Source organism: Labrus bergylta, chromosome 3, assembly GCF_963930695.1.
Source record: "Labrus bergylta chromosome 3, fLabBer1.1, whole genome shotgun sequence".
Classification (NCBI taxonomy): domain Eukaryota; kingdom Metazoa; phylum Chordata; class Actinopteri; order Labriformes; family Labridae; genus Labrus; species Labrus bergylta.
Window position 1 is genome coordinate 27,521,414 of NC_089197.1, and position 12,210 is coordinate 27,533,623.

General features: G+C 42.3%; 1 protein-coding gene across 3 annotated transcripts in view; it reads left to right on the forward strand.

Annotated features, from left to right (window-relative positions):
- The window catches only part of nfatc3a (nuclear factor of activated T cells 3a), a 54,510-nt gene that overhangs the window by 28,276 nt on the left and 14,024 nt on the right, over positions 1-12,210 (forward strand). For all 3 annotated transcript variants that reach the window (XM_020638689.3, XM_065953084.1, XM_065953085.1), the window contains exons 4-9: positions 3,812-4,011; positions 4,522-4,694; positions 5,123-5,263; positions 8,729-8,784; positions 8,960-9,086; positions 11,019-12,089. In XM_020638689.3, the coding sequence (XP_020494345.1) occupies positions 3,812-4,011; positions 4,522-4,694; positions 5,123-5,263; positions 8,729-8,784; positions 8,960-9,086; positions 11,019-12,089 (1,768 nt within the window). The remainder of the gene's footprint in view (positions 1-3,811; positions 4,012-4,521; positions 4,695-5,122; positions 5,264-8,728; positions 8,785-8,959; positions 9,087-11,018; positions 12,090-12,210) is intronic.

Consider the following 12,210-nt stretch of genomic DNA (forward strand, 5'->3'; position numbering starts at 1 on the left):
AGAACTGATCTCTCTCAGGCCTCAGTTGCTGATTGACCCGCTGCGCTCAGTGCAATCTGAATAGGCAAAAAGGTGAGGAGTTAAAAGTGCAGGGACCACCCTCCTGTGGTATTTCACACTCAAGCATAGATTTAGGGGGTGGTGGAGTGGTGACTCAGGAATGTGAAACAAGTCAAGGGTGTGTGTGTGTGTGTGTGTGTGTGTGTGTGTGTGTGTGTGTGTGTGTGTGTGTGTGTGTGTGTGTGTGTGTGTGTGTGTGTGTGTGTGTGTGTGTGTGTGTGTGTGTGTGTGTGTGTGTGTGTGTGTTTCATGGTGGAGAAGTGTCCTACAAACAAACAATGGTATCTTCCATGTGTACTGGTCTACATGTCCCACTGTGTGTAAGAGGTGATGGCACAAATAAGCACCTACTGTGTGTTGTGTGTTTTAATGCTGTCTTAGGGATGTTTAACATAATGTTCATGTTAGAAAGCCAACAGCACCAGTCATGGAATACTATCTGTTTTGTCGATGTTTTGGTGGGGAAAGGTGCAAACAGGTGCATCCCACCTGTTCCCACGTTTCTTTTCTTATTCAGTTTCCTTCCAGAAAATATTCCTGTGAATATTTGTTTAGTTATTGATTACTTACCTTTATAAACGCAAAATGTTGTAATCATCCACATGAATAAAATTGAACTGTATCAAGTCAAAGACTAAACAGAAAATACTAGTTTTTAGTAGCTGTTGTTACTATTGCAGACTGACTGAATTAGCCTACCGTGTGGCTTGTTTCTGTTGGCCAGGGGCTTTGATTCACTGGGACTACTGAAGTGAGCCCTTCTTTCTGACCCTCTAATCAGGTTTTCCTGGTCAATTATTGGATTTAGAAAGACCTTCTGGCCTGCTAAGTGTATGTTTGTCAACACTGTGGTTCAACACCATATCCCTCATGTTCAGAGACAGAGGGATAGAGAAAATACAAAGGACAGACAAGCAGAGATGAAGAGATGGTGAATGGAGGGAAAGGAATTGTTTTGTTCATGGGGAAACAGTTTGTTGTGCTTGACAAAGTGTGGGGGGTGGGACTATCAGGAAGTTTTTCTAAAACTATGTTTTAAACACCGTAAGGTTGCTGTTTAACATGTGCTTGAAGAGAAAACTCCAGTACTAAAAAATCAAATTCTTATTATTTTTATTACGTTTTTTAATATTTTTATTCCAGTGTTTTTTGTGGTGCTGTTATTTACATCTGTGACATAATTTAAAAAAAAAATATTTTTTAATCTGTATATCTTTCTTCATAGATACATTCCTCCAGACACTTTTAACACATTTGATGCTGTCTGGAACACACATGGTGCTGGAAATAAACATGCCCTGATTTATGGACACATGCACATGTGCGCACACACACACACACACACACACACACACACACACACACACACACACACACACACACACACACACACACACACACACACACACACACTTCGTTACACTCAGCAAAGTACACAACATGCACACACACAGACAAATGCTCACAAATACACATGTGCAAGCACTGCCTGTCTGTCCTCACTTCCACAGTGTGCAGACATGATCATAAAACCAGCAACACAAGCCACAAGACTGTTGATCCCTGTGACTCCATGTTTCTTTGAATCAGGAATAATGATGTCATTTATTGCCATGGACCCATTCAGACCGGAATGCATAATTACCTGTTAGCTTGTTACTGGCAAGATTTATACTTTCATGTGGCTTTTGAGATCCTATGTGGTTTTCAAAGATGAACCCATTACTTGTTATTAAAGGGGCCTTGTGCTGCTCCTTGGTGCAACTTCCTTCCGAATACATTTCACATCCCACATAAAGTAGTACTGCGCATTGGTTGGGAAGCTTCCAGTATACTATGTATATGCCTTAGCTGTGTCAAAGTTCACTGCAGCACCTTTTGCACTACACCAAACTACAGCAGTCGAGTTTACTGGTATGTAGGAAGGACAAACACCAAAAATCAACACAAGTTACTCATCTGTTTACTCATTCCAAATCAGACAAGCCTCCATCACTGAGCAGTTTAAACACGGAGGATGTGGTAAAGGAGTAACAACATACCTTAGGGTGGGGAGTTTTTGCTATGACACAACGCTGCAGGGTTGGAAATTATATATGCTGAAAGTAACAGTTGTCAAGATAATCAATGATTTATTAGTATAAAAATGAACTTTCCCTATTTGCATGATTTTACATGACACGAAGAACTACTTATAATACAGCAATTCTTTTCAAAGTTTTTTTTGTGAAGTAGAAGTGGGAGAGATATTTTAAGAGTTCAAATGTTTATGGTCATGGTACTGGCTGTTTTAAGATTGTTCAGACAAACACAATATTAAAGAACAAATATGAGTAAAAAGGGTGTAGTAACAAGCGCTACAGAAAGAGAGGGAGACACGGAAAGCTGGACTTTAGGTAATTAGCTTCAGAGAAATTAAGTCAATATTTTGAAACCAAGCATGCCTTTTCTTTGGAGGTGCTTGCTCACAGTGTTCATCAGGTACATTTCCAGGGCCTTATTGTGACCAGTTGAACTCTTTTTATTTTAGCTGGTTTTGGAACAGTCCTACGGCACCCACTTTCTCTCCTTCCATGGACCCCGCCCTACATTTGTACCAAACATTAACACAGCAGTGTGTGGTGCAAATCTGCATGCAGGAAAGGGTCAGAAACCATCTGTGGCAAGGTTGAGGTTTGGCAGTTCCTGGGGTGAAACAGCAATGAATGGTCTTGTTCTTCTCTGTTCCCCTCAATGGGCTGCCCTTCATATGAGCTGGAGGTGTGGACTGGAAGAGCAGTTCAGTTGGAGCGTGTATGTGAGAGGGGGGGTGCCATCTTGTCGTCACGCAGTCTGCCAAGCACAACATTACAACAGTAGTGGCATTGTGGGGCCTGTGTGTTTGTTCCGTCCCTCTTAGGAGGAAAGGTGTTGCTCTCCTTCCATCTCCTTTTTTTGTCTTTTCTTGACACACAACACTTTTTGTTGAGAGAACGTTTCACCTGGCTGTGTAGAAATCAGGCGGTCAGCAGTACTATGGGACTAATTCTGGGGGCAGCTGGCATTCATGAACAGCTGGATTCAAAATGTTTTTGACAATTTAACTAGCAGTTTTTCCACTTTAAACCAGAGTGTAACCATAAAAATACCCTTTTTATGCCTTCGTTCACACATAATAACTTGAATGTTTGTGAATATGCTATTTTATAAGTACATGTTAAATTTGATGTATAAACTCTGTTAATTTTAGACTTCTATGGTTTAATGTATTGACTAAGATGCATACATTATGTGTATTTTTTTCTTAACTGAAGTTAGCTTTTGAGTCAGCACATTTGTCAGCTATTTGTTCCTGTTATAACCACTGAAAGTCAATTCAGTGCTACTTTTTTTTTAAATGCTTTCCATAGCCGTTGCTGTAGATGCGTACAACTAGTATCTGGTCTTAAAAGGATTGACCAGGTGAAGTTTGAGGTTCATGTAAGAATTATGGAGGTAACAGTATGAATCATGTAAAAGTGCAGGCGTGCAAGGGAAAAAAAACATGAGACCAAGGCTGAGAACATCAAGTCAAACTAGAGTGAAGCCAAAACTGCCGATGAATCTCCAGTGGCCCTGCCAGAAAAATCACAACCTCCTTGACCTGACATTTAGATTCCCTCCAAAAAAAGGTGGCCAGAAGGCTGTGGAAATGAAAAGACTATGTCTTTGTTCACACCTGTCATCGAACTCACATCTGTTTTTATTCTGTGTTTCTTTTGTCATGTCTCAGCTCATTGGCTACAGCGAGAAGCCTGTCAACCTGCAGATGTTCATTGGAACGGCAGATGACCGCTACCTGAGGCCGCACGCCTTCTACCAGGTGCACCGGATCACCGGGAAAACCGTAGCTACAGCCAGCCAAGAAATCATCGTTTCCAGCTCCAAAGTTCTTGAAATTCCTCTCCTGCCTGAGAACAACATGACAGCCAGGTAAGTGTCAGAAGCACTGCAGTCGTAAATTAATAATTTTTTGAGAGTATCTCCATGAAGACATTCCTAAATGATAAACAAAATGATTTTTTAAAAATCTTCATACACGGTTTTTATTTCTTTCAAAGCAGATTACTTGATTCAAATGAATAGAGTTTGACACAGAGGGGATTTTAGGGTTTCCCAATAAGCAGTGAAATAAACTTTATTAGGATATTTATGATTCTACATTACTCGTATGACTATTTTAATACAGGGTCTGGTTTCATTTACATTGGAATTTATAGGAAGGCATTTGGTTGGGGTTTTCTCATTTACAGTTGTAATAAATCAAATTTACAGACAGTTTTATTTTGTGATTCAACACTTATTTCTCTTCTCATTGCCAATCCCCTGCTGGGCATGTGGTTGGTTTTATCACTCCCGGACCTTCACTACTAAAATGTGCCGTAGGTGATTGCCATCCCTGTGGTGCCTCATGGGGCTAAATATTTTCCCTCCTTCTTGCAGTATCGACTGTGCTGGCATCCTTAAGCTGCGGAACTCCGACATTGAGCTGCGAAAGGGGGAGACGGATATTGGAAGAAAGAACACACGAGTCCGTGTGGTGTTCAGGGTGCACATCCCTCAACCTAACGGGAAGGTGCTGTCACTGCAGGCTTCCTCTATTCCTGTGGAGTGCTGTGAGTGTCAATTTCCCAGACTTGCATACACATGCACAGTCAGCAAAAATACTCATTCAGGAAAGAAGACACACAGACAAGCACACGCTCAAAAACATGTCTTTACTTATCTGTCTAACCAAGTGTGGAGTGGGACAATCAAGGATGTTGAATTAGAATATAACATTTAATGGATGTTCCCTTACAGGAGTTCTACATCATTATCACTGATTGCTTGAGGCATTTGATACAAATCTGTGGTCATTTGTCATGTTCTATTCTTTATTGGACTGGTTAAAAATCAAATGTGTTCCTGTGACTTTTCCTGTTTATACTGTTGTTTATACTCTTTCTTATTCCTTGGTCCACACAAAGTGTAGTGTAAAGGAACAAATCTCAGTAAATAATCCTCCTCTTTATTCCTCAACCCCTCGCTGTGTCTCTCCCAGCCCAGCGTTCAGCTCAAGAGCTGCCCCAGGTGGAGAAATCCAGCCTGACCAGCTGTCTGGTCAGTGGGGGAGAAGAGATGGTCATCACTGGCTCCAACTTCTTCCCAGAGTCCAAGGTCATCTTCCTGGAGAAAGGCCCTGGTATGTGGAATGTTTGCACAGCAGCTCACCACTGCAAAAACAGCTTGTGTCAATTATATTTTTAAATAATCATGTTTAATTGTTGCCTGTTCTGTTTGATCAGAGGGCCACCTATTTTGTAGGTGTCATTGATATAATATTTTTTTACTCTGCAAAAGGTTATGACAATTTTATAGGAGTCATGGTTGATACATCTGTGAAAAGATGTGTTTCTCTTTATGTGTATTTTAGAGTAAATGTAATAAATGTTTATTTATATATCACATTAAAAAACATCCTCAGTTGATCAAAGTGCTGAGACCAAAGTTCTACTCAGAAGATGCAGCAATAATAGATTTGAGGAAGATTTTTTCTCAACATTTCTTCCCAAAGTCTAATATTCCTGTGGTTTACAGACGCACAACAATGAAGTTTACTTTTATGATCCACTCAAGTTTGGCTTGAATAAATATAAATAAATCATACATCACTGCAGCCTCCACTTACTAGCGCATCCTTTAGAAAGAGAGTAGATCTGGATGAAAGTAGAATGACAGTGCTCTAACGACGCTCCACCGCCATTATGTCTTTGTGCATTTAAATTGAATCCTTAACTGTGTTATATACAGAAGTGTACCAGTCTGTGATTCCATATTGTGTTATGGCCTTGTGAAAGCACAATGTTTAGAGAAGCAATGGGAGCTGCACACGCACACGCACACGCACACACACCTCTATAACTACCTCCAATGGCAGTACAGAGATGGAGTGATTGCTTCGTCCCCATAATTATGCCTCTGTGACATTGGAAGTGAAGGTGGGACGTCAAAGGGGGGAGAAAATGTCATGCCTTGAACGGCAGTCTGAATAGGGCTTGAGTCTCTGGTTCCTAAAATTTGAGAATATAAAAGATGTTTTATGTAATCAGTAACATGCTGTATGAATAATTCCCTGAGCTTTTCAGCTTATTTCTCTCAAGTCACTCTTCAGTGTGCAAGGTTTCTGGGTGTTTTATTGGACAACCTGTATTCTGCCTTATCTTTTCTCTTTTTACACCACTGCACAATTAGGAAAACACATGTAATAGCTGGGATATCTAGGATGGAAATTTTAAATGGGTAGTATTTGTTGAGCCAGTCTCTGCCTGCCCAAGAGACCTTTGTCTTGGAAGAGCAACAAAATCAAGTTCACACATGACAGAAAGTTGAGCAGTGTTGTTTTTGCAAGGGAGAACCATTCTCTCTTAGATTCTCTCAGGGCAAAATAAGCCGCCTGGAGGAATGTCTTTAGTGTTTTAAAGGTGTACCAGGTGAAGCATGTCATGGAACAGTAGCATGGCTAAAACAACTCACTGATGGTCAAGCAAGTGAAAACCTCAGAGAGGTGCATGTTGGGTAGGGAGGAAAGCTGGGCCCCATGGTGCAGGGCGGCAGCCGACTGTGGAAAGAGACAGAGAGAATAAGAAAGAGGAATGGAAGATAATGCTGATTAGGTTTTTGTAAATTGTCCCCCTCATCATGTCTAATCCTCCCACTTTAGTGCAGAAAGACACTGATTGGAGTTAGTATAGGAATGGAAAGAAAGAAAGAAGTGGAGGCAGTGACAGACATTTTTCCACCATCTCTTATAATTGAGACTAATTGAAGACAACAGTAAGCTGATAAAGAACTGCAGAGAATGACCTATTGTTGCCTGTGGAGATTATTGAGTCATACTATAAATTACTTTACCGTATGCAGCATTTGTTCATGTAAGATCTAAATGTTTAGGTTTGTTATTTATCAGTCTGCAGAGCTTTCTTTCTTTCTTTTTTTTTTTTTTTTACTTCTTTAATGGAACCTCTCCCCAAGTCTTCTTATTCTGCTTTCAGTAGAGATCTTATTCTTTTATAAATATTTGTGCAAAAAAAAACAAAAACAGATAACTGATACAGCATGTTTACTCCACCAGGTTGTTTCTGCTTTCAAAGCCAAACAGCTGCTTGCTTTTACAAAGAGAGTGCAACATAAACAGTAATCACCTTTATTATTTCTGTTCCATCTTCCAGCACAGCGGGTGCATGTTTTATTCCCCTCTGACTTGGTGTCTGGAGGATGGGAGTCATTGTCTAAGCGTGGTATGATGTTCCTGTTGGTGCTTGTTGTCTGACAGAGCATGTGGGGCCCTTGCTTCTGCCTGTTGAATGTCAACAAGCTGCACTGCAATAATGCACTGCTGTCAGCTGAAAAGACATTCAAGGTCATTTGTTCATTGGAAAAAAAAAAAAAGTCTTTGTCTACAAGTTCAGCTCTGCCTTCATAGTTTATCGTAATGACTTGTTAATGTGCCATGGGATTATTACACATAAGGCTAATGTTGTGGAGAGATCTGAAAGGGTAAATCACCGGCTTAAAGCCACAGAAGACTTTGAATTCTGGTAGAAAGCTGAATAAGCTTAAAGGTACCAGGCTTACAGTTGAGTGCTTACTTTGAATATAGGTTTGCCCTCTCTGCAGATCTGTTGCAGATGCCTGAAGCGGTATTTGGGGAAACCCTTTTAGGTTTCAAGGAAGATGTCAGCAGGTGCAGACTGTGCACCACCATGTAAACACTTTGAAGGAGTCTGCAGTGCTAACTTTTTTGTTGCCAAAGTTTTTATTCTGTTGCCGCAGTGATGACTTATGATTCCATCCATCCACACTTCAAGTCTGTCAGTGTTTTCACCTTGACTTCTTCCCTCCAAGCCTCTCCCTTTAAGATGTCTGGCCAAATAATTAGATCCCTCAAAGGAAAACAGGAAAGGATGTTTTGTCGCCAGAAATCTGCCAGTGCGTAAAAGCATTTTTTAAGGAATACTGTTATTCCACCGCTCTCTCCATAAGTTGGACCAGACAAAACAAAGAGGAAGGATATTTGGACATTTGATTACTATTTAATAGCCACTAAGACATTCTCCATGGGGCGTTTTGACCTCTAAAAAGGACCTCCCTTTGATGTCTCTTGGTTCTGCAGAACAAGTTGAAATCCTGTGCGTTTCTGAAGCCTCATTTGGTTCTTACCCTGTCAGTTTGAAAAAGCACTGAACACTGACCTCATCCTCAATATAATAGGAAAAAGAAAAAGAGAAGTTCTCCAGATGAGGAAGATTTATTTGAAAAATATCACAAACTATACTTCAGAAGGGGACTCACTTATACAGATATAGTTATTAATGAGTGTGCGGCTTGGCTTTGTTACAGTATATACCCATTTCAATTATATTTATTTTTATTTCCACTAGATTCATTGTTCCTATGTCTACTTTAACTGTTGTTTAACTCTGCAGTGGAATGATAGCATTTCAAAAAAGGTTTATTCAGGCTGTCACTTCAAAGCACATGATTTACGCCTCTGAGGCATTTAGTCTTCACTATGAATGTGATGGAGGTATAATGGGGGGGATGAAGTGATGCCCTCTCTGTGCTGCTATCAGCCCCCAAATAAATGTCCCCCTCCCCCTCCCTCTAGATGGGCGACCGCAATGGGAAGTGGAAGCAAAAATCATTCGTGAGAAATCACAAGGAGTAAGTACTCATTTATTAAATTGTACAGTTGTTCCTCTCCATTCTGTCTGTATTATTGCACTTCATTAAACTTTTGTGAACTGATTTTTGCATTTAATGGTATGCTAATGGTATTGTGTTTTTTCTACGATAGCTGGGTGTAAATAATGTTGAATGTTTTTTGTTTATTTTCTAGTCATGCATTGTGGTGGAGGTTCCTCCCTACCACAGTAAAACGGTGGGCTCAGCTGCACAGGTGCAGTTTTATGTCTGCAATGGCAAGCGGAAAAGGAGCCAGTCACAACGCTTCACTTACCTTTCAGGTGAGGCGAGAGGTTTTTAGGACTTTTAGAGGAACTTTATAAGGAATTGTTGACCGTCAGCTCATTCATTTATTCCTAAACATTTCAACTAGTAGCTTAGAAAACAAACTCGCTTCAATATTTCAGATCATATGAAATGTTCTGGTAGCTATGGTTACTATCATTAACACAAAAAGAGTCTCTCAGGGTTTACTTTGAAGAAGTGAGACCGGCATCAGTGACAGTTGCTACATGATCTTTGTGTTGCACACTCCTCCAATGGGGCTTCACTGACCCCTTTTCTCTTTTTCTCTCTCCAAAGAAAGCCTCACTGTGGTATGGAGGGGGGTCTTCCACTGACATTAACCTTAACACCTGCCAACTGTTAGTTTTCTAAGCCTAACTAAAACTCCCTTGACAACCTTTTTGTCTCTAATGCGTGAGATTTTCTGATGCAGATCTTTTGTGGTCCAGGAAACTTTTATATACAATTAGTAGACTTAATTTGTGGTTTAATATAATTATCCAAGCATTAAGGATACTGACTGTTCATACTATTTTGATCTCAAAGTTTTCTTAATGTCTTTATGAAAGTCAAATTCCTTCCTTGCTATTTGATATTGTTATTGTTTATTTCCCTCTTGAAGTCAGTCAGACTGAAAGCCCTGCTTGCAAAATATATTGACATGTGAGCATTTGGTGCAGCATATCTAAACCCTGAGTTTTACCACAACAGTGTGTTATTTGTGCGTGTGTGTACGCATAAAGCAGCATTGCCCATCCACCCACCCACCCTTATTGTTTGCAAGCTCGCCCACTCCACACAGACAGTTCCTGTTTTCACCGTTCACACATCAGGGCGGCCAATGAAAGCAGAGTAGAGTAACGCTGCTCTTTCAGGGAAGCTGGGTTTTTGACAGCGCCAGTGTCACCACAGACGATGGCTGCTTTCTTTATTGTGGCAAAAAATAAAGATGGTTTATTGTGGGCTGGGTTGCAGAAGGCTTGGCCTAATTAAGGGAAAGAAGTCTCTGGATAAAAGTATGTTTTTATTGAAACTTTCCTGAGAAAATTACTCTGGCTCGATTTGAAGCCGCATTAAGGTTGGGTAAAATATGAAAACAAGCTGAACCTGTTTCTACTCCATCTTAAATATACTGTCCTTTACCCTTCCCCTTACCTTCATATCTTTTTGGCTCTATTTTAAGCCAAAGTAAACCCCGTTTGGCCTTTTCATGCCCCTTGCCTCTCAATCCCAGAGGCAGAGAGGGGTGAGTGGAGGGCACGATCATTGAACTCTTTTGTTCTGCTGTCTGATCTGGGCTGGGGGGCATTCAGCTCCTCTTCCCACACAGCATTTCACATGATGGCACCCGAAATGACAACATATGCTCTCCCTCTGATTCAGAGCTGGATAAAAATAAAACTCACTGTCACAAGCCACCAGATTGGGAAATAGGTTACTGGTTGGCAAAGCAGCACTGTGAGCTGTCACAGTAAAAGCGGATGGCCTCATTTACTATCAAAATGTCTATCAGTCTGTGGCGTTTTTCATCTGGAAGGAGCCCCCATTTCACAATCCATACATTACAGAGACTATGTTTACTGCTTGAGATTCTTCTGACCTAGTTTTGCAGCTAGAACGGTTGAAACATATTTCAACATAAAATCCGAACACTGAGAGAGTTCATCTGTGGGGTTAAAAATACAACAAATTATGTTGAACAACTACTTAAATTGTTAAAGTGTCTTGATGTTACTACTCTACTGTGACTTAAGCAAAAAATAGCAGTGACTTGACAATTTTAAAGGTAACGTGTCTGGTCTTACTCTAAGCAGCATTTGATTGATAGACCTCACTGACAATGTGTTTTCTCTCTTTCATCCTGTCTGTCTTTCCTCTTTCATCATATGTCTCTTCCTCCCTCTCTTTTTGTTCCTCTCTCTCTGTAGTCATGGTGAAACAGGAGAATAGAGATGAGCTGGACCTTCCTGCAGTACCCCCTATATCCATGCCCCTGGCACATGCTGCCAGTTTGGTGCGCACCCAGCTGCCTTCTCCTGAGCAGGGCCACCCATCGGAAAACCTTCTGTCAAGCTCCCCTCGCAGTCTGGCCACAGGCTCCGGACCTGGCCTGCTACCCCTACAGGCCCCCTGCCCCTCTCTGGGCTCCCCGTCTTTCCAGCACCTGCCTCACCTCCAGGGGCGCAGTTTGCACCACCCTCCCGCAGACTGCCACATGACGTTCCACCCGAGCTCTGCTCCTCCGCGGACCTCCTACCAGCCTATGCAGCACAGCCACAGTCACGGTCACAGCCTGCCCTTCAACGGCCAGTCCAGCCTGCCTCCTCAGGGTTATGAACGGATGCCCTTTCAGCACAGCCCCAGTGCAGCACCCCACCAAATGGGCATGGGGATGGTGTACCCTTCCTCTCCTTGTTCTTCACCATCAACACCCTCCTCTTCCACCAACCCCATAGCTGGGTCTCCCCAGAGCCAACAACCCCTGCTCACTCCTTCATCCCCTCACCTCCACACACTCGGAGGCTATCACCCGAACCCTACCCAGGTGCCCTCTTCAGGTGGCCATCCACTCATGGGGCAGCACTCCTCTCAACTGCAAAGGGCCATGGGATACCATCCCGTTGGTCAAAGGTCAGCATCCTGTCCCACAACGTCCAGTGCCCCACCACCGCCACAAATGATTCCCTCGCATCACTCTGGGCCTTCCTCCCCTCAGCTGCACTCACTGCCCTACCAGTCTCCCACCTCATCCTCCCCCACCTCAGGAGGCAGTCCTCTGGGTCCCCCCCAACAGCACCATTCAGGACAGCTTTCACCCCAGGCTACAAGCCCGGTCATGGCCAGCCTGTCACCGGCTGCAGCAGGGTCACTGGTTCACCCTCTTAGCCCACAGGTGCCCTTCCCATCAGACGGGGAGAGGCTGAACATCAAACAAGAGCCCGAGGAGAAGGAGCCCACCTTCCGCTCAATTGGCCTGCAGGACATCACGCTGGATGATGGTAAGCTATTCATATACTTTATTGATCTGGTGTCCACAAAATCAGATCTTGATATGTCACAAAGAAAGGCACAGGATTATGAAAAAATAGCTTCACATGAAACTCACTGAGCTATTCATCC